The 23,895-nt window shown below is 33.7% G+C and overlaps 1 protein-coding gene across 2 annotated transcripts; it reads left to right on the top strand.

Moving 5' to 3' along the window:
• The first annotated feature begins 1,812 nt into the window (after positions 1–1,812).
• LOC129244504 (glycerol-3-phosphate dehydrogenase, mitochondrial) lies at positions 1,813–23,600 on the top strand. Of its 2 annotated transcripts, none has more exons than XM_054882165.1 (10): positions 1,813–1,981; positions 12,383–12,501; positions 12,582–12,848; positions 15,699–15,811; positions 18,085–18,248; positions 19,733–20,425; positions 20,489–20,901; positions 22,389–22,577; positions 22,770–22,871; positions 23,017–23,600. In XM_054882165.1, the coding sequence occupies exons 2-10, from the start codon at positions 12,397–12,399 to the stop codon at positions 23,149–23,151; spliced, it is 2,181 nt and encodes a 726-aa protein (XP_054738140.1). In that variant the 5' UTR covers positions 1,813–1,981; positions 12,383–12,396; the 3' UTR covers positions 23,152–23,600. The 2 variants fall into 2 exon arrangements, with proteins under 2 accessions (XP_054738140.1, XP_054738141.1); XM_054882166.1 differs by lacking the exon at positions 1,813–1,981 and adding an exon at positions 12,254–12,301.
• Positions 23,601–23,895: the final 295 nt, after the last annotated feature.

Here is a 23,895-nt window from a genome sequence, read left to right as displayed (position 1 = left end):
GGTAATTTTTGTAGTTTAAAGGGAGCTTGAAAGTAGCATGGGCTCTTCTCATCCTCCTGGCAGAAGAGTTGCTGAAATAGCAAAAGACGCTTCAATGAGTGGAGTTTGCTAATTTTTTCTAACTTCAGGAAAGTCTTACGTCCTTGTCATGTTGATTAGAAAAATTTCACGCCTATGGGCTACTCTCTCTCTTATAAACTCATTTATATATGCCTTATTATACGAATCTCCCATCGATATGACGTCACACCAAATTTCAAAGTCAGATGAGTAATTGTTCCGAATACCCTATGATGGAACCGGGTTTAATGTCAATATTGTGTATATTATGCCTAAGTACTAAGTTAATTTACGATTATTTAAATATTAATCGTAAAAACATGTTTATAGTTTTTCTTGTATGTGATCAAATAGAGTTTGTCAGTGTTCAAATGTAGGTGATTCAGCGTTCACTATTAAGATCTACTTTAAGGTTTATACAGTCTTTTATAAAGGGTCTTTCAAAAGTGACGTCTGGATGCCAGTAGTGAATAATTCCCAAATCGTATCTTTTTCTATGCAACCTTTGACATTTGTCAAGTAGGCAGATGTACAATTTTACAACGCGTTACAATTATTGAAACTCTGATATTATGAAAATGATCAATCGTTCAATATTGCTGCTGTAGCGGAAAGTGTTGCTGAACAACCTTCAACATCGATATCTCGATGTTATCAACAATGAGGCATTGAATTATCAACGCAGAAATTTTGAAAATTCCCAAATTTCGGGAATTGATTCTTTGAACACGATACTTGATCCTTTTACAATGATCCTAATATTTTTCAAACTTTGTGCAAAACTCACAAAAATTTTACAAATTCCAAAAAATTATCGTCAAGATTTTGAACTTTTTAATTGTAGTGATTTTTGAATTTTTTTTTTCACAAAGAATTTTTTTCCTACCTTAATAGTTACATATATTATATATTATATTTATATAAATATAATTAGCGCTTACACTTTTTTTGAGTGTTTGGCTGAGCTCCTCCTCCTAATGGCAAACGGTTTTTATGAGGAGCTTTTTCATGGCAGAAATACACTCGGAGGTTGGCCATTGCCTGCCGAGGGGCGACCACTAATAAAAAAATCTTTTTCTATCATTTTGCTGCTTCATACACGGAAATTCGCACCTACACACTCTCGAATGGTAGTCACGCATCAACCATTCGGCTACGGCGGCCGCATATATTAATTGAGTAATACTTCACATTGACTCGTTAGGTTAAGTTGAGGTGACTGTTGTATACTTTATCTATAGAGGTGTACTGTAACTGGCTACCCCATTGTGGTATCACGTAAAGTTGAAACATTGGTACAAACATGTGGTACATTTCTTCGTTTGCCCTTGCACCTTGATTCACTTAAGATTTTTGCTGTCATATTAAAAACTCTACTTTGTTCGTATTAAAAACTCTACTACAGACGCTTATAACTCTTCAATATTAGCGAAATTGGTGAGAGTGACCCTTCTGCCAAGGTCATATAACTTTTTATCTTCTAAATCTAAATAAAAGTAAGTTTTGATTCAATGGCTTATAAATAATTACTTTGAAGCTTTGCAAATAGGCTAAATTGGCGGAATTCTAAAGCTTTTATAATTGTGAATGAAAGGCATATAAATTTGTTAGAATGATCTTAGATAATGATGTTTATTGTAAGTGTTATTTGATTAGCTCTCTTTTGTGTTCAAATGGCGTTTTTCTGTATCAACTCGCTTCGCACGAAGCTAACAACAGCAATATTAGCCACTGTTGGTGAATCCATTTCGCTACTTTTTTAGTTGCACAACCGCTAGTGAGTGAGAAGGTGCACAAATTGCAACGACTTGCATTCTCCGACCAAGTGAAACGGTACCTACAAAAGCAAGAAATATATTATATTAAGGCAATTATTAGTTTGCCTTTAAAGTATAGTCAATCGCATAATAACAGTTAAAAAGTGAGTGCCTTAAATATACTTATTCCAATACCCCGCTTTGATTCTGTTGCTTGCTCTGATGTAATCGGTGCTACCTGAACTTTTATAAAATGTACTTGTGCGCGGTTTTATGTAATAATTTTAGGTTTGTGATTCTCGATAAAAAAAGCTATTGGTAGCAACAGCTATGTAATGATTTTTTATTTTCTAATAAATGTGTTAGAATTTAACACCTTAGAGGTCAGATAAACAGTTAAAAATTGTCATGTATCATTCATGTTGAGCAAACATACACTGTGTACATATGCATCTACGGCCATAGTGTATAAGAAAGCTTGTATGCACAGGTTACTATAAACTCAGACTTGCTACATACACATTTAAATATTTGCCATACATAAGTACATATGTAAGTACATATATGGGAGTGAATTGTACATTACTCTCATGCGTGAAGTGATTGCCGCGAATAATCATGCGTAAATGTCGGCAAATGTTCTGAGAGAAACTACTATAATACATATGTATGTGTTGGCGGAGAATATATCACATACTATATATTTGTATGTGCATATGTACATATTTACAGACTAGACTTACCACATAGGACGTGAAAACACATGAATGTATTATACTTTGTGTTCTTTCATAAACCCGCTACTTGCAATGAATAATGGGACAATAATTTGTTGAACATAAATTTAAAACAATTAAAATATGTACATAAATAAACGCAGTGGTATTACATGTGTAAGTATTTTCAATTAACAAATTCATTACCGCTCGATTTTAAAAAATTAAATTAAATTTTCAAGTCAGTGATAAAAAAACACAACGTGTGAAACTTTACTAAGCAAAAGCTCTCAAAGTTTTATAAGCTACGTTGATTTTTTTTGTTTAGTTACAAGATAAAAAATAGATATTCCCAAAGGATGGCAAATCTTTAAAGTGTAGTAAAGTACTGAAACATGTATGCTCTCTGTGAGCTCGTCAGTGTACTTGCCCGGAAATTATTTGAGCTTTATCACAGCAGAAAGCTTAGTGCCAATATAATATAATGTAGAGTATATTGTGTATTTGAAATATTTTGAAAGCAGTGTGCAGTGTCTGACATCTACTATTGCGGTAGGTCTGTTGGTAAATATAACTAATAGTATGTAAATATAACTGTAAGTGTGTACCTACATGTGAATTGGCTGCGTCAAGTGGTGGTCGAAAGTGTGGATGAATTAATGAATAAGCATCTGAATGATAAGCAAATGAATTAATGAATAGCATCCCGATTATGGTTTGCATTTGCATTTGCATAATTAATTAAACCTAACAGAAAGATTTTAATCTGAGTAAACTCCACAGCCGCGTTTGTTCCGACTTTAAATCCATAACGGTTTAAAAAGTTTCAAAAATGTTTGTTGGAGTCTTGTGGTTAAAATGCCGAAATGCAAATAAAATGGCAATGTACTATCTATAAAACCGGGAATCGTGTATAGATGGCGCTAGATACAAATGTATGCATGAATTTGCAAAGTGATTCAACATAAATTTCTCTTCACATCACAGTTTTCCTGTACTATAACTTAGAGTTTTGTGTTTTTGTAATTCGGTATGTACTTCTAAAGCCAGGTGAAACTGTTACGCCACCGACAACAATTAATCGAATTGAATTGATAAGGCAACACAGAGTGACACACAATTATACGGAGCAGAGCCACATGCGGCTTATTTACAAATTGCTTAAGAGATTTAAAAAATGTGCGCAAAATAGTCAGACATTATGACATTTGCAAATAAATATAACAACAAAAATATTCGATTTTTTTGTTCGAGGGTTCTCTCAGTCCTACAAAACCCTTGAACTGTACACCGATTGTACGAATTATGTCTCACACAAACACACAACAACAAAGCATGCTAAAAGATATAATTTTTGCAATAGCTGCAAAGTGTGGTACAACGAGTCGCATGTACCTATGTATATTTTCACGCTGTGAATTGCAGTATATCAAATGTGATCCTCTGTCAGTTGTTGGTTTTATTCTTTTATTGTAACTTTGCGGTGTGCAATATTTGTACTCTCGTACTCTTGACTATTTTTTTGCATTTCATGCTGTTGTGCAATAATGCTAGACATATGTATGTACACAAGTAATCCCCTCAAAGTGATACAGTTTTTGCAAATTTTTAAACCCAAGAAGTTTAACGAAAAATAAAACACATTTTTGACAAATTTGATATGCCAGTTGGTACTAGAATATATTTTTATTTAAAATATAAAGAAAAGCGTATAGTAGTATAGTACAAAAACATAACACAAAATAAAAAGTCAACCTACAGCTAAAATGATGCATTCCAAAAAAAAATTACTTATAACTATTATAGTAATAAACACCTTAATATGGTAGCAAATAAGTATTTTGTAGAGTATTCCCTTTGGCCAATAACAGCTTGGATCCCTTTTGAAATCGATTACTTTTTAGTATATTCCGAAGAAATTTTTTGACATTCCTCTTTTAACACCTTTTTAAGCTCAAATTCGTTTCGGATTTCATGTTTTCGAATCTCTTTATACAGAACCGACCTCAGGTTATCAATAGCAATGAAATCTGGGTATTGCGCTGGTATATGGACGATATGCGGATAACTCCAAAAGAGTCAATTCTGTACAATCGCTTCGTATCATTCTCATGATGGGAGCGAACATTTTTCCGAAAGTGTAATTTTGTGGGACTTTGTGGCCAATTTACCTTTAAGATACCCAAATATTTACACCTATCCATATTACTTTGAATAAGAGTAGAATGTTCGGTTACTTCAGATGACATGCATCCTCATATCATTACATGCTTCCACCATGTTTGACTGTAGGTTTTGTGGTTGTAGCTCTGCATTTGATTTTCTCTAAACACAACTTTTGCCGTCTTATCTGAAAAGGTGTTCCTGAAGTTCTCATTCTTAATTAAATGTCTCTTGCAAACTTCAACCTGGTATTACGTGTTTGGCACGCTGTGTGCTATTAAGAATATTTTCCACCTTCATTTGTAATTGTTGGAACCCTTTCATGTGGATTTTCATGCACTCTCGCAAGATCCATCCAGAATCATTTTCATTGAAAATGTTTTTATGCGCAGTTTAAGCCTTATTTTGCGCACGGATTTGTTCACATAATGTGTGTGTTGGGACTTAATTTAATCATTTTCGAGATTTTTCGTTGGCTTTTGTCGTCTTTACAATAATTCAATACTATTTCACGCATGTCAACAGATATTTGACGATACATTTTAATTTTCCGCACGCGACTTCAATCTTTTGGTTTGCTCTTAGATACAAATTCACGCGTTTAGATACATACATACATGCGCGTTTAAAATTTGTCATCGCTTTGACACAACTGGCAGCAAATGAGTGTGCATAATTTTGGCTGTGACTACACATTTGCGTGTCAATGAACGTACAAATGTATATTTTTCGTGCTTGATTTCCAAAATACATTATTATATGAAACTAAATAAAAATAGCAAAAAAAATTGTTGAGGTAATATACTTTCAATATTTTAACTTAATGTTGCCATAAGTGATTGCTGCATCGGTTTTGGCTGTGAGCCATTATATATACATATATACACACATACATATGCATATATATATATATATATATACATACCTACATTTGCCGTCATAATTTACAAATGTCAAGATACCAGACACCTAATTGCGAATTGCTCTAATATTCTCACGGTACCGTAGTGTACTTTATGGTCACATACAAATACAAGAAGCAGCAAATCTTGGGCTCGAGCATTAGTTGTACAAATTTATAATTTTAAAATAACAATAACAACTCGCCACTCGTAGGTGGAAAAAAACTCCTTTTTCGGCGGCAACAACAAAAGTATATCGACCATAGAAACGTGCAACCTTATTAATCTTTAATGTCATATGCATCTATGATAAGGTCTGCGTCGACGAATTATAGTACTTGTCACGAATCGCTTATCTATAATAGGGAGATCAATTCTACAGTCAGCAAATTTACTATAACAGAGCAGCGGAGTGTTCCGTTTAAAGACTATCTGTACAAATACATACATACATATATCACGAAGTGGCACTTGTTGAGCTTCTGAAGCATTGCCGAGATTGGAAATAAAAAATGAGATTGTCTGAGATTGGAAATAAAAAATTTAATGAGGCATTTCTTCCAAAACCCCCTAAAATTTAAAAAAGTTTTAGAAATTAAAGAACTTCTCTATAAAAACAGTTTACATAAATTTTTTTTAAAGAACCATAGAGTACAATATATTAGACGACCATTAAATAATATCGATTTGTAAACGTTTTATCGCACACTTACAGAAAAGCGCATTTTCCCCATTGGGAATTCAGTGGTAATTTTCGAAGTGTTGGGGGCACGTCGTCCTTATTATTTGTATACTAACGTCATCCCACGTACCTACGTCACTGTTGACAGTTATGATTTCGAGGTTGTAAAAGACTTGGTTTATCTAGGAACCAGCATTAACACCGATAATCATGTCACCTTGAAACTCAACGTAGAATCTTTCTTGTCAACAAGTGCTACTTTGGACTAAATAGGCAATTGAGTAGTATCGTCCTTTCTCGACGAATAAAACTATAGAGCAGGTGTCTCCAAACTACGGCCGGCGGGCCAAATCCGGCCCGCTAGGGGCATCCATACCGCCCGCAACAGCTTAAGACTAGTGTCATCAATATGGCCCACGACAGCTAATGTTTTACTGTTGTTACTATTGCTGTTATAATTTTAGTGGAGAAGAATGAAAACACAATGATAATTACTCGATTTTTTTTACTTGCACGTTAGCGATGGCGAGTATCGCAGGCGATGGAACAATGAACTGTATGAGCTTTACGACAACAGAGATATAGCGCAGCGAATAAAGATTTAGCGTCTTCATTAGCTCGGTCATGTCATCTGAATGGATACAAACGCTCCGGCTTTAAAAGTATTCGATGCGGTACCAACTGGTGGTAGCAGAGATAGAGGAAGGCCTGCTATAGGACTTGCCTTCACTTGGTGTGTCCAACTGGCGCCGGTTAGCATGGCAGATAAACGAATGGCGCGCTTTGTTAAACTCGGTCTAAATCGCGTAAGCGTTATCCGACCAATTAAGAAGAAAGGTCAAAACGTTTTGAATGAGGAAGTTGAAAAGACGGGAAAAGGTTATGTGTTCTACGAGATGGGCTTAGTTTGATGAAGAATTAGAATTATGTATAAAATTCCAACCGCCAGTCATTGAAGCTTTTGAGGGAATAAATTTATATTAACCTCGCATATAATGGAATCCAATAGTTTTATCGTTTTGTCTTTCAGTCGAGAAAACAAAGAATTGAGAATTGTTGAAATTCACTTCCAGTCATCTAGTGCTCCATTGTCTTCTTATTTGGAGTTTTTAGAGCAAACTTTAAGGTGATTGTTATCATTGATATTATTAATTAACACATCACTTAACCTAATTATGAAGAGTAGATCTAGTCAGTTCACATTGATAGAATCCTGCTCTTGAAATTCAGCGGTTCAGAAAAATTCGAGCTCAATTCAATTGATAACTAACTGAATTTTATCCAAGGTCATGAATTTCATTTCCGAAGCCCCAAAACACAAGTAATCAGCGCATTTACGTAAACGACAGCATGCAAATACATACACATACATATGTAAATACTGAACGCAATTTTATTTCAGTGGAGTGTTTTGTAGTTTGAATCGTTGGTAGCATCAATTTAATAATCTTATCTTTTGCTAATTTTTCGGATCTTCTATAAAACTTACTTAGTCATAGCATGCGGATGCGTGAATTTCAACTGTTAACACGTGCTTAGCATTCTGTAATTTCCCTCCTTTATCGAAATATATTAATTAATAATTGTCTATCTTAAGATCTATACACTTCGCGATGCATAATATTGTACGTATCGGGATTTACCTGCCACGGTAAAATTGCAAGCGTGATCTATTCGTGTTTTTTGGGCGTATGCCTGCATTTGTTCAATTTCGTATTAAATAATTAGCAATTACAAAACAGTGAACTTAAATTATACAACCTTTTTTTTAAGAAATGTTTGCATAAATCGTTGCATGCGTTCTAAAATTTATGCATGCTGGGAGATCTGATTACTGAACGAAAATCGAAAGTTCGGCAAGGCCAGCATTAAAGGCTTCGCTTTTAAATAACTTTCACACATGTCACAAAAAACAAAAATAATTGAATTGAAACCCATATATTTAATAATTATTATATGTGTTAAGACGGCGATTTGTTTTGGAATTATGGAAAATTTTATGCCAGCATTTCGCTGTGTTGTGATGTCTGTTCCGCTATCAAACAAACATTATTCGTTTCTATAATGACTTATTTTTATTACCACAGAGGTATTATTAAAGCGATAAATATATTATATAAAGTTGATATTTAACACTTGCGAATTCGACAGCCTCAGTATACAAACAGACAAGCAAGGGAGAGAGTAAAGGTCTAAATAAATATTTCCATCACTCAACATAATTTATATTATTTATTTAATAAAAAAGTTATTCAAAAACAAAATTGGATGACTAATTTTGCGCTATCTTGTATTTTGTTAGATTTAATGATTTAATATAATACATAAATTTTATAATATGATAATAAATATTACATAATAGGTATTGCTTATTTTACGTTTTTGACAAACGTACATTTTTCCGATCCCATATTTGAATACGATTCGTGATGAAACTTCTGCTTTTCAACTAAATCTACAATAATAGCCCCTTTTTTGCAGTTACAGTCTGTCTAATAAAGAGTGACCGCCATAACCTAGAAACTATTTTATCAATTCAAATATAGGGTTATTCAATAGGTGCGCTTCAACTTTTTTCCGATAGGGAGGGCGAACGACGCAATATTTTTTATTTTTCGCTTGTCATTTGTAAACTTCATTAGTATACATTTCATCATAGAACGCTACACACTTGAGCAACGATTGCAAATCGTGCAAATTTTTTATGAAAATAATCGTTCTGTTGCTGCTACTTTAAGAGCATTACGGCCATTTTACGGTCCATTTGGTCTACAGTAACAAGCCGGCGACGATTTGTGAGCTCAGAGCCAATATTGGCCGAGTCAAAAAGTCAAACCGTTTGTGTTTTATTCAAAAAAGTTCAAAAGTTGAAGCGCTCTTACTGAAAAACCTTTTATAACAAACTGCATTGTATGGGCTTATGATACTTATTACACACAATATATTCAATAAAATGTATAGCCGACAACTTTAGCTATAATGGCTTCAATTTTGGAGTCATATTTTGTGGTGATCGGCTTCAAATCAGCCGAATTCGCCTTGATAACTTTTTGAGCGCCCATATTTGTGTTCCTTTGAGTTTTTGTTTAGCTATTGCGTCCCTTGGGGTGTTTGAGAGAAAGATTCTGCGGAAGATTTTTGGACCTTTGCCCGTTAGCGATGGCGAGTATCACAGGCGATGGAACAATGAACTGTATGAGCTTTACGACGACAGAGACATAGCGCAGCGAATAAATATTCAGCGGTTTCGTTGTCTGGGTCATGCCATTGAGTTGTTACAAACACTCCGGCTCTAAAAGTATACGATGCGGTACCAACTGGTGGTAGCAGAGATAGAGAAAGGGCTCCTATAGGACTTGCCTTCACTTGGTGTGTCCAACTGGCGCCGGTTAGCATGACAGAGAAACGAATGGCGCGCTTTGTTAAACTCGGCCAAATTCGCGTAAGCGTTATCCCACCAATCAAGAAGAAAGGTCAAAACGTTTTGAATGAAGAAATTTAAATGATGGGAAAAGATTTACGGAAGCTGTGTTCTTCGAGATGGGCTTCGTTTGATGAAGAATTAGAACTATGTATAAAATTCCTGCCGCCAGTCATTGAAGCTTTTGAGGGAATAAATTTATATATAGTTCTATCGTTTTGTCTTTGAGTCGAGAAAACAAAGAATTGAGAATTGTTGAAATTCATTTCCAGTCATCTAATGCTCCATTGTCTAGGTTTAGCATCAGGCGACTGTAAAGGCCCATTGAACATTTCAATCCCATTTTGCTGTTTCCACTCTATACACCTTCCACTTCGATGCTTAAAATCGTTGTCTTCTCGTAAAATCTAAGGTTGATTAGTTCTTCCGAATATCTTCGCAACTGACGGTAATAATGCTTTTTGGTAAATTTTATTTATCAAACTGCATTCAAATTGGCGGTACATCTAAATAAACGACAAAATCCTTTTTCGGAGAAGCAGCCCCAAGCATGAACCTTCACTGGATGCTTAATAGTCCGTTTAAGCTACCGATTATCAGCAGTACCCCAGGACCAGCTTATGCAAATATTCGCCCAAAAAGAGGATCCATCCATGAACATTACATTTTCCCAATTCAGTTCTGAATTTGCCTTAGCCCATGCAAGTATTATATTTTTTAAATGTATGATAATAATAATGACAGCAGTGGTTTTTCAATGCGCTCCGGAATTTGAGGTCTTCTGCACGTAAATGTCTTCGGATCGTGTCTTTGGATACATTAGCACCACTTTTCCTTAAAACTGCTTCAGCTTCACGCAACTATAAGTTCGGCTTTGTCACAAACAAATCAGCGATCTTCTGATCTTGCTTTGGATACATATTTTGACCTCGTCCGGGGAAGTTGTCACCGTTTTTAATATCTTTATCGTTGCACCTATTTATTTATGAATATTTTAGACTTCTTCAAATATTTTGCTGCAGATGCCCGTGACATTTTCGGACCTTTTTTTGGGTGTGTACATGGGAGCACTTCTTCAAATCGTCTTTCATACGCGGAACTAATTTTGTAAAAACAAAGTACTCCTTCTAAATTTCTCACAGAACTTATAAGTTGTCCAAAGCTCATTGCAAAGGGATACATCTATATATCAGCATTCACATTTTCTTATAACGAAACTCTAAGTTTGAATTTTGCCGGTCACGCTTTCTTTACATTTTAGTATTTTAAGAGAATGTTTACTTTTGAACAACAGGCTTTTGTAAATAAATATTTAATTTTTTATTTAAATAAGTATTTAATTTTTTATTTAAATAAATATTTAAGTGGAGAAAACGAAATCAAAATTTTTCAGATTGTTATGGAATACAATATAAGCTGAATTTATATATCCAACGTTTTAGGTATTGACGCCTTCAGAGCTTTGTTAAGCCAACATAACTTACAGCTGAATAATGCACTGAAACCGTGAAGGTCTGTCTACAATAAGTTCCTCAATAGATGGAACTTTTTTCATCTTTTTTGGGGAAAGTAAAAAATCCTGACAATTTTTGCCATACAATTCTATTATAAGTGTCTTAATATATCAAAGCTCAATGTTCAACTTACACGCCATAAGTAAGCCGCAACGAGAAATAACAGGCTATTTGAAGTTTAAAATTGTTTGACATTATCCGTAAAAATATTATATTTGATAAAATTAAAATTATTATGCTATTCTTACTTAAAAAGCGAAACATTTGTGTGAACTTTTGCTCCATTATCTATAAAAAAACAAAACAAGAGAAACCACTAAGGCAGTGTTAAATAGTCTGTATTGCTCTTCTTATGCCACCTTCTAATTATACCAAAGCCAAATCCACGCAAGGTGACTTCGGTACATCAGCTGATTTATTTATTTATTTTGTTGTTGCGTTGTTGTTGTAACGTTTATATGTTTATGACATTGTATGACGCTGTAATGTTTATAACATATCCCATAAATGTTTGGGGAATGGTGCTGGAGTGCCAGTCCTTGGCCGGTTACAAATCCGGGTCGTTCCGGTAACTTGGAACCGATTTTCGTGAAAAGGACATTGATTTATTTATTTCCTTGCGACTTGCTGGTTGGAATGCAAAAGCCCCTGCTTCTTTGTTACTGCCTTGTTTGTTTGTTTACATTCTCATTAAAGTTTCGGCATTGCAAAAACAGTAGACATACAATGTAAATATTTTTGTTACTCTACCGAAGTCATCTTTATGGCTTCACCTTTGTTGATACCCTATTCATAATATACTGAAAATCTTAAAATTTGTATTGGTTTTTCGAATTAAAAGTTTTAAGTTTAAATTTTCGCAGTACACCAATGCTGCCAAGTCGTTGTTGTGGGATTGCGTACACACTATTCAAAACTGGAGACATCTATCAGTGAATTGCTTTATGCTTTATGGCGTTTGTGTATCCAAGTTTTCTACATGCGCATGAGCAATGTTGCTTGATAAAAATCAACATAATGTGAACACACATTTTTAGAGATAAATTAAGTTTAGTTGACTCTGTCTGCAGCCTTTGCAATACACATGTATATAATGTTTAGATAAATTCCATAACACCAACAACACTTTTTTAACTATAGTAAGTGCAAGTTTTTATTATTTTACAGGAGTTGCCGGAAAAATGACATCACGCTTTTATAAATTCGGTGTGACTGCCTTGAGTGCTTGTGTGGGCTCACTTGCTGCCACTTGGGTTTGTACAGACAGAAAGAACTCTCCATATGTGGTAAGAAAATGTAATAAACATACGAGTTGAACATAAAACATTTTACTAAGTTACATATTTTATTTGTTTCTATATCAAAGGTTCATAATGATACTGTACGGGCGCCGAAGAGAAAGCGTACTCTACCTCCACGCTCTGAGCAAATGAAGAGTATTCAAAGCGGTGAAGAATACGATGTTTTAATTATTGGTGGAGGTGCAACAGGGGCTGGTTGTGCACTGGACGCTGTTACCAGAGGTTTGAAAACCGCTCTGGTGGAAGCGGACGACTTTGCTAGCGGAACTTCTTCTCGGTCTACGAAACTTATTCATGGAGGTGTTCGTTATTTGCAAAAGGCTATACTTGGGGTAAGAATCGATTGTTAAAAAAAAAAATTAATTAGAAAACACGTTCATTGTATAAAAATACATATGTACATATTACAAGTACAAGTATAATCAAATTACAAGTACAAGTATAATCAAATTACCTTTTGAATATATTCATATGTGCGTATTTCAATGAATATACCCTGAAAGGCGGCTGAGTATCAAATAGGTGCTTATATTATCATTATAAGTCATTGCAAAAATACTTAGCAAACCAATAATTTTTGTTTTAGCCTCGGAAAAAACAGTACTTATTTTCCCTTTGTGATCTTATGTACATATACATGTGTATAAGTATATTCTTGATACCGCAATCCAAGCGAAAAATATATCTACATTTCTCCAAACAGGCAATTCAACTAATAATTTTTATTTATATCTAAAATTAAGAAATTTAAACAACTGCTCATTGTTGCCATCATAAATTCCTCAGTGTCATTAAAGTGCTCAGCAGTGTCTTGTAGGGTAGGTAGTATGTATGCAAATGTTTATATGCTCGACCACTCTAGCTTAAAAGTAGAATGTATGTATGTATGTACATACATGCCCAGATAAAAATTGAAATTTAATGCAGAGTTGAATTAACTATTGCATAGTACTGTCGATCGGTATCGAGTAGGGGTGGGACTATTCGAATAATAAAATCTTTTATTCGAGAGGTATTCGTAATTCGAATAATATTTATTCGAATTTTTTATTCGTTTATTCGAATAATGCTATTCGAATACCTCACTATTCGAATACCTCACTATTCGAATACCTTACTATTCGAATACCTTACTATTCGAATACCTTACTATTCGAATACCTTACTATTCGAATACATCACTATTCGAATACTTCACTATTCGAACATTTTTGGTAAATATTTATTTAGATTAGCGGACTACTAATCGGTTTATGTACAAGTGCATGCACTATGAGAAGAGCCAATGTAATTTTTATATTTTTAAAAGCATTTTCTCCCTGATGTAAATGAATACATATATAGTGAGGTATTCGAATAGTAAGGTATTCGAATAATGAACTATTCGAATTATTTGAAACGAATAGTAATATATTATTCGTTTTATTCGAATAATGTTTATTCGAATATTATTCGAAAATAATCCCACCCCTAGTATAGAGTCGACCTACATCACTGAACAATTACCACCAGCCGCACTCGATGGACCAGATATGTACATATATAATTCATTATTTAATGAAATATACTTTTTTCAACATTATAACGGTAAACTAGATCGCTATCATATGAATTCGGAATACTTTCTTTGAAGTTTTTCTGAAGGAATATAAATTAAGAAATGTTCGGCCAATGTTATCAACTGAACTTGTGTGGCCGAACCTCGCTGAAGTTCGGTAATTTTCTACAAAATGGTAATTGTTTTGGGCAACACAAAAATTTTTAAGCAAACTCAGCTGATATGTCTTCTAACGGTTTTTGCTAGTGATAAGTGTACCATGGCAAAACAGAGAGTTCGTTTCATTTCGTTTGAAATGAATATTTCGTTTGAATAAAAAAAAAACTATTAACAGCGAAACTAACAAAAATTTCAAAAAAGATTATAAGCAAATAAAAGCATTTTTTATTTAGTTTACTTGATATTTAGTGCATGGCACACAATAATTTATGTATACTTGAATACTTAGATGTACATAGTCTGCTTGGTACTGAATCATACAACTTGGTCAATTAGTACAGCATTATCTCGTTCCAAGCTTGTTCAATGGCAATAATATTTTTTTTCCACCAAATTGTCTGCTAGATTCATAATCTTACGAGGCATAAATCGTTACATATTTTTTATAATACTAAGCACAGGTAAAGGAATGCTTCATTGAGCTTGTTGCATGTATTATATATATATAATAAATATATATAATTGGCGCGTACACCCTTTTTGGGTGTTTGACCGAGCTCCTCCTCCTATTTCGTCTACTCGCTTACACTTTTAACTTACGACTGGATGCCCTTTGCGCATGCACCTCTGCATGTACGTAATCCTCTTAATAATTACCGTAATTTCTAGATGTAGCAACACGTATCTTCTGGCCTGTTGTACCTCGCCATCTGCTGTCGCCATCACGGCGAATTAATTTTTTGTTTTTTGATATTTCATTCGCTCGCTATTGTTGCCAGTCGTTAGTCTGTTCGCGAATAGTCTTGGTTCGTAACGATATGTACATATGTACATATGTATATGGACATATGCAAATTTATCTCTAAAAAAACAAGACTTGCTATTTGTTGTTTTCACATTTTCATAAAGTATAATTATTTATTTTGTATTTGGGCATATTTTTGAAAATGTTACTCGAAATAAACGTCATATCACGTTTATAAGATTTTTCATAATGCAACCACTTTATTTTCAATGAGCCACTCCCCCTCCATTTCAATACCCTTTTGTTTTTTCTTACCACTTTGATTTCATGGATATGCATTAACGATAAAGCTTGACAACTTCCAAAATATATTATATTATATCGAGGCTTACTAATAAAAAAAAAATAAAATTACTAATATCGGTAATGTAATCAGACTGATATGAAACAACCAAAATATTTTCTGGGAATATTAAAAATTCCAAACATAATTTTTCTATATGCATACTATAAACAAGTATAATTTTTTGCTAATGAGAGCTCAAAGTGTTTAAAAGTATTTTATTTTATAAGCTATCTTCTATATTCATTGTTATTTTGTTTTTGGAAACGCCTGAAAATGCTTTTTTAGTTTCCATCCGAATGTGTATGAATATTTAGTACTAAACTCCATTAAATTTATAAATATTTAACTAGAACTTTCGAATATCTTATTTTTAGCTAGACTTTGAACAGTATAGAATGGTAAAAGAAGCGCTTCAAGAACGAGCATCTATGCTTGAATCAGCACCACATCTTGCTCATCCTTTACCAATAATGTTGCCTGTATATCAGTAAGTAATATTAGGTTATATGCTACCCATACTTACATATGTATCATTTTAACAAATAAATTTAACATGTACAAGTATACTTACATACACATGCGTGTGCACTAATGTAATTTCGCATATTCATTCTCGTATGCATGTTTGGAAAGCACTAAGAGTATTCAGATCGAGTTCGTATTTTGTTTTTGTAAAATGTGCCGTATATCGGATAAACTAATACCGAGTTACCGAGGTGACAAACCTGATAAAGTGGCAAACCAACTAGGTATTGCATCAGCTGTTTTGTTTTGACATTTATTTTATTAACTTATTTGTTCCGTGAACCTCTGCGAGATCTTTAAAATAATATATTAAGTATTACATTTAGTTTATTTTAACATATGTATGTATATACATAATTATTGGTTTTAGTTTGCTTTGAAGAAATTATAGTAAATCAACTAATTTGTTAGGATACCGAGGAACAGAGAAAAGAGTGCGTTCGAGTTTAGAAAGTCTACTCAGTTATCGAATAGTAATATTACCGAATTCTGCATGAAGATCCTGCAGTGTTTACATTTGACTATATCACACTAGGGATCAGTGGTGCTCATTCCTGTTCATATTGAAGCTATGAAAAAGTCAATAATACATTTTCGCAGTCATAAATGTTTATAAGAAGTGGAAAGAAAGAAATGTTCAGCAAGTTTCCGTTTAACTGATAAAAATAAAATAAGAATATATTTCGCTCTTAGAAAAATATTTACTATTTTGTTCCCATTGGTTGTCATACAAGCAGGGTGTGAGAAGCATTCTCGCTTGCTACTGAGGTTCTCTTTAGCTCAACCGGATAGCACTAAGCATTTTCTCTGTGAGTGTCCTGTCTTTGCTAGAGCAAAACTAGGCAAGGGCTCCGATGCCATGAGAATGAGTAATATTTGTTCTCTCAAACTGGAGAAAAAATTTGCCAAATAATCTGTGAAATTCTGACAGGACTAGCTTGGTCTCTATGCCATCTTTCTCTTTCTACCTGTTACTTCTCTCCTTTCCTACCTTGACTATCTACCATTTTATTTTCCACAGCTTTGAGTACAATGGCCTTTTTAGCTTGAGTGTTTTAGTAGCTACCATTCTCTCGATGCATCTTGGCTCGCCTTTTTGACCGTCACGCAGCAACTTATCTATTAAATTTGCAGATTCCTTTGGAACAGGCTTCATGTAAAACAAGAGATGATAAAAAACAAACAAACTCAGAGAAGCTGTTATTGTATGTAGTATTATTAATGTCTGTATTATATATTAATATTTCCGTATTATTCCTTCTGTTGCTTTGCTCGCCCGCAGTCGTTCCGGAACTGCCCATTTTGTGTTACTTTCTCACTTCGTCATTTTGTTTAGTCCAAGAAATGGATTTTTTGTGTTCTAATGCATCTGGACTGTTTACGCTCCATTGAGAGGATTTTTTTCGAACAAAATAATATATATGATAAATATAGAATAATTGAGGAATTGTCTGTTTTTTATTACAACACCCCAAAGAAATCGCCTGTTTGAAGCGTCTAATAATCGATTGGATTTTTAATAATTTTTTTCTGACAGCTTATTGCACTTTCTTTAAAATATAAATGAATTTCTTGTGGAAAAAAATGTACGAGCCCATTAAAAAAAAATTGAAAATAATCAACTTCAGTCTTTATAAATTGCATTAGTTATGTTGTATGAAAATTTTCACGCCTAAGGCTTTGCAAGTTTAGATTATTCCTAGGATATTCGCATAATATCGATCGTTAACGACCCAATATATTACGGTCAAATCGCACCTGCAAGGGGGCAAATGGAAATCTCCAAAACGGCTATTTGCCGTAATTTGGGCGCAAATTAATGTCTGTGACACATTTCAGTACACAAAAAGTCAGTAATCATCAACATTTTGCTTAGATACGTTAATTTTCAACTCATTCCATATGTATAAGTTCGTGGAATTCTGGAATTCTATCACAGCATAAAACATAACCCGACCATCCAATTTTCCATTATATTTGTACATATGTAATTTCATGAAAATATACTAAGCTATAAACAACCCGCTACTGCATTTAATCCATTTATGTTTATTGAAAGTCTGAAAGTTGGTATGGCTTGAAGTTTGGCTAATTAATTTGAATATAAAACTGATTTTGTTGTATTACACAATATTTATTGAACTGATTGTCCAAAATTAATGAATTTATTGAATTGAAATGATATTAGTTACCCTTACGGCTTTTACTAAAATTAACAAAATACCATTTTTTCAGGTGGTGGCAAGTGCCCTACTATTGGGTAGGTATCAAGTGTTATGATATCGTTGCTGGTGATAGAAACGTGAAAAGCTCATACTATCTCACAAAGAATGATGCGTTGGAGCTATTTCCTATGCTAAAAAAAGATAAACTTTGCGGCGCTTTAGTGTACTATGATGGTACGTACAAAAAACATTAATACAAGGTGGCACCAAGTTAATCATCCAATTGTTGGTGTTTGAATGGAAATCTTTACCGCAAACTTCACGCGCTCCATTGCTTGTCTGTTTGTCACAAGAAGTACGGGGCCATTTGCAAAATTATAAATCTTTGGATAAGGTGATTAATTTTGCGCCACCTTGTGGCTAATAACCAAAAGAGTGTAGATAATTTGTTTAATCAAATATTGAGATTACTGGAAAAAAAATTTTATTTTGGGAAAATCAAAATATCACTCGGAAGTGAAATATGTTTTTATTTAAAGCATGAAAAAATATATTTTCGAATATTCACTAAATAATATACAGTATATAAAAACATAACCTAAATTAAGAAGGCATCTGGCAGCCGAAGTGGCGCATCTATAATCAATCCGTCAGTAAATAGTCATTGGAAATGTTGCTATGCCAATGTTTGCGTTATTTTACACTCTGTTTTCGCGCAGATGACCCTCAATACTCGTAAAAAGTGGCGGGACTTAATTGGACAATTTTGGCAATTCGTTCGTTGACTTCTGCCTAAAATCAATTGCCGCGCATTAAAAGTTTGGCACCGCTTTGTCGCGACCAACAATAACTATGATACTCGTACATTAGAGCTTGCGCATCAAACGTGTGCATTTTTCGTGCTTGTTGTGGTCACGTACACAAAATCTAATTATTTTTCCGAAATGCATAAATAGATGGACATACATACATACATAGATAAATTAAACAAAAGCATAAAAAAATGTGTGTTTGTGTAGAAATTTAGCTGTATCACTTTGGCCATAAGTCACCTTATGCATTTATACTCATAATAACATAATACATATACATACATATGTACATACATATACGCAGATGCATATGCGTGTTTCTTATTTTTTATATGTATGTGCGAATAATTTTCGAATTTGATCAAATTTTTTAGGATATTTACAACGATCTAAAATTTGAATTTTTGAAATATTTATCGATTCAGAGTTGCAGTAAAAAACTGTAATATTCCAACCTATGGTGGCTATGTGTCTTGCGCTTGTATGACACATTTACAGTGATGCGCGAATCATTTATTTATTTATTTAAATTTAGTCCAAAACGCAAATGTTCTTACTGACTACTGCCTAAGGACTAATATAACATAAGCAATATATTAATAGAATGACAAAAAGCGATCTAAAACTAAAATACAACTTGATTAAAAAGAATACGATTATATTGTATTAGCGAATTAAATGATGTAACAAATTGATTTGATATTTTGATGTAAGAGAATTTTTCTCAGCCAAAGTCGAACAGCTGACTAAACTTGGTTAACTGAAAAAAAGTATTATGGGTTTAAATATCAAACAGAGTTAACTTGCACTTAAAAACTGGTCACTTGCCACTTAAAATGACGGATTATTAGTCTTGTGTGTCTTATATATTAATTTTATTGAAAATTTGATTACCTATACTTTTAGGCCAGCAAGATGATGCGAGAATGTGTTTAGCGGTGGCTCTTACCGCTGCAAGACATGGAGCGACTGTTTGCAATCATGTGGAAGTTAAAGAATTGTTAAAAAAAGACGAAAATGGAAAACAAGTGTTGTGTGGAGCAAAAGTCAAAGATAACATTTCAGGAAAAGAATTCACAGTAAAAGCTAAGTGTATTATTAACGCAACTGGACCATTTACCGATTTTATACGTAAAATGGATGATCCCAACGTAAAGACCATTTGCTGTCCAAGCTCAGGTGTGCATATTGTGCTTCCTGGTTATTATAGTCCAGATCAAATGGGGCTCCTAGATCCTTCCACATCAGATGGGCGTGTCATTTTCTTCTTGCCTTGGCAGAGGCAAACTATCGCTGGTACCACAGATCTGCCTTGTGACATTACTCACAATCCAAGCCCGACTGAAGACGAAATTCAGTTTATCTTAAGTGAAATTAAAAATTACTTAAATACGGACGTTGAGGTTCGACGTGGTGATGTGTTGTCGGCTTGGAGTGGTATTAGACCGCTTGTATCGGACCCAAATAAAGAAGACACGCAATCCTTGGCTAGAAATCACATTGTGCATGTGAGTCCTTCGAATTTGGTTACAATCGCTGGTGGAAAGTGGACTACATATAGAGCTATGGCAGAACACACAATTGATGCGGCGATCAAAGGTTAGAAAGAATGCAAGTGCATATACATAATGTTTAAAGTATAATTAATGTAATTTTTGATAGCTTGCAACTTAAAGCCTGAACGTCCGGAAGCCGTAACATCTTACTTGAAAATCGAAGGCGGACAAGGTTGGACACCTACAATGTATATTCGTTTAGTACAAGATTTTGGTCTAGAATGTGAAGTCGCACAACATTTGGCAAAATCTTATGGTGACAGGGCGTTTGCTGTTTCGAAAATGGCGTCACTGACAGGCAAGCGTTGGCCCATCATCGGAAACCGCGTACATCCAGAGTTTCCCTACATTGATGCTGAAATACGATATGGCGTTCGTGAGTACGCTTGCACGGCAGTGGATATGATTGCTCGGCGACTACGTTTGGCATTTTTAAATGTGCAAGCAGCGTCAGAAGCCCTGCCGGTTATTGTTGACTTAATGGGTGAGGAACTGCATTGGTCTAAGGACGAGAAAGAGGTAAGTAAAGCTAGTATTTCAGTATTTAGCGAAATAGTTCAAAATATACATTTTATTTGATAAACCCGCCACTTCACTAGCCGTGCATTGAGTTTACTTTCCCTCTCATTGAAAGTAGTAGCTAAATTGCAGATTGGGGGCACTGCTAAGATTTTTATTTGTAAGTTGTTTTCCACAATACAAAATCTTTAATAAAATTCGAACCGAAAAATATGAAAAAGTTAGAGAATAAAACTATGAAAATTATACTAACGAATAAAATATGATTAATATAATATATTATATTATACAGGTAAGAAAGAAAGTTAGTCAATATTGCCCTGTTCGTTCTTTTGATAAAATACCTTTGGTATAATAAACATTCACCTCTTGGTGGTAAAAATTACTCTTCATTAACAAAAAAAGCACTTGAACTAGTTGTTTATTTTAAGGTCGGTTTCTTGATCAAGATAGTATCGTACTTGCCTTCTCCATGGCCGTATTGTTTGATCCAAACAGAGAACGAAGAAATTTGTAAATGCTTTGTTTTTATATGAAAATAATATTGATAGTAAAATAATAAACCACACCAAATTGCTGCCTATTTGGTATATTTCTAAATCTTCTTTTTGATTGGTGCGATAGTCGCTTAAGCTATTTTGGCCGAGCCTAACAAAGCACGGCAGTCGTTTCTTTCTCGTCAGGACGCACGCCACAATTAGGAAAAAGAGCTCGGCCAAACATTCAAAAAGAATGTAATCGCCAATATAAGCTGTCCTAAGTAATTTTGATAAACTAAAAGACGAATTTTTGGTTATTCAAAAAATAGAAGTGTGGCATGAGTGGAGACGATTCTAATGTTGAACAGATTCGTGTGTGCGTACCACTCGACAGGGCCCGGATTAAAAACCCACTGTACATAATAAATGAAATTATATATTAGAAAAAGAGATTTTCTAACAGCGGTCCTTAGTCGGAAGCTTTTTATAAAAAAACGTCTGCACTTCGAAGACAAAATTAAATTATAGATCTTCTCATTTGTACAACAACAATAATACTCGGAGAAAGGTGTACTCGAATACAAGGTGGCACACAATTAATTATCCAATTTTGTTTTTCAATGACTTTTTTACTAAATACATCAAATTATTTTGAGTGACAGAAATCCTTAATTCGACCTTTATGCGCTCCGTTGAATGTCTGTTTGTATGATGCAGCTGTCTAATTCACAAATGCCATACATATATAATTGACGTACAACAACATTTTCAAAAATTATTATAGAAGTCTTAGGATCTGGTCATTAATTTTGCGTCACCTTGTATCTGTTTATGTACCCGAACCTTGGAGGCAAGTTAAAAAAGTTTTATTTAATTTTTGTTTTTTGTTGTATTTTATCTTCCGATAGAGGGAAGCAATTTCCGTTTTAATATTTTTAAAGATTAAAAAGTATACCTGCGCCTTAAAGAAAATATTATTTTTACATAATTTCTCTTATCTAATTTTAGAAACAATTGAAACACGCCAACGAATTCTTAGCTCATGAAATGGGTCAGATGGTAAATAGAACATCAAAGGAAAGAATACCAATAAAACTATCCAAAGACGAAATTCAAACCTACGTTAAACGATTTCAACTTATTGATAAAGATAAAAAAGGCTACGTGTCAATCAATGATATTCGCCGAGCTCTTAAGGTAAGAATTAAGTGATAAAATTCACCTCGAACTATGTATGTATATATGTAATATATGTGTATATGTATACTCGTACACATAAATATTTGTTTTGAAAATATTTACAACTTTTCACAATAGGCATAAACATTTTTAATATAATTAAATATTTTTATAAATAAATACGTACTTTCTATTGTATTATTTTGGCAGACTTTCGGAGATGGCGATGTTTCTGGAGAACAACTTCACGAGATACTTAGAGAAATCGATACTAATATGAATGGACAAGTTGAACTTGATGAATATTTGCAGGTAAATTTATAATTGGAATAAAATTTGCGTTTTTGTTTAATACCTCAACCCGCGGTGTTCTTTCCGCTAAGCCCCCATATTCTTCATTCAAAAATTTTATTTAAATCACAAATTGATCTTCACCATATATAAATTTTTATTGCAGATGATGTCGGCCATAAAGACTGGAGATGTGGCATACTCTCGCTTTGCTAGAATGGCGGAATTGGAAGAACAAAAACATGAGGCTGCTCAACTTAAGCAAAAAATCAGTGTTGATCGCTCAGGAGGTGGATTATAAGCGATATTTACTTTGGTTGAACTTTTTTGAAAAATTACATATATTTATTATTTAATTGTTAATCGAAAGAAATATTTACTTGTAAATATACATATGTATGTATATGTTTCTTAAAGAAAAGACGATAATACTTAAACAAACTCATTATAACTTAGGGTGAAGTTTCTACTAATTGGTATTTTTGGAGTCTACAACCAAAAAATCTCAAAACTAAACTGTCAAGAAAATTGGCTTGTGTCGCAATGGGCTGAATGTACATATGTAAAAAAGCGAAAAAAGAGTTGCACCTTTTCAAAATTGTCAGAAATAAAAGTTTTTTACATTTCACATGGTTTAGTTTACACGCTGAACACTTGAATTGTTCTGGAGAAGAACCCAGCGAAACTGCGGAGTTGAAATGGAAGAGGAAAAGTTAGCTCTTATTTAATAAATACTACTTTCAAGTTTAATATTGTTTATGTATTGGGCTTAGCGTAAAATTAAGTTGAAATGAAACGCAGTTATTGGTCCAAGTTTCCATATTTTCAAACAACATGTTTTTGGGGTGAAATAACTTATGCAATCATGCGGTGGCATGTCAGCTGAGTATCAGCAACAGGTCATCAAAAAAGTGAAGGGCCGGAAATTTTTAGTTAATAACGTAATTTATAAATTAAAGATGTATTCAATAAAATCACCATCTTCTTCTCCAATTCTTTGCCGAAAACGTATGGGTTCCCTAAATGAAGCTGTATTCGTCCATGT

The sequence above is a fragment of the Anastrepha obliqua genome, chromosome 4, assembly GCF_027943255.1.
Source record: "Anastrepha obliqua isolate idAnaObli1 chromosome 4, idAnaObli1_1.0, whole genome shotgun sequence".
In the NCBI taxonomy this organism is placed as follows: Eukaryota; Metazoa; Arthropoda; class Insecta; order Diptera; family Tephritidae; genus Anastrepha; species Anastrepha obliqua.
Note: the sequence above shows the minus strand (reverse complement) of the source record. Positions and strands in the feature narration are given on the sequence as shown.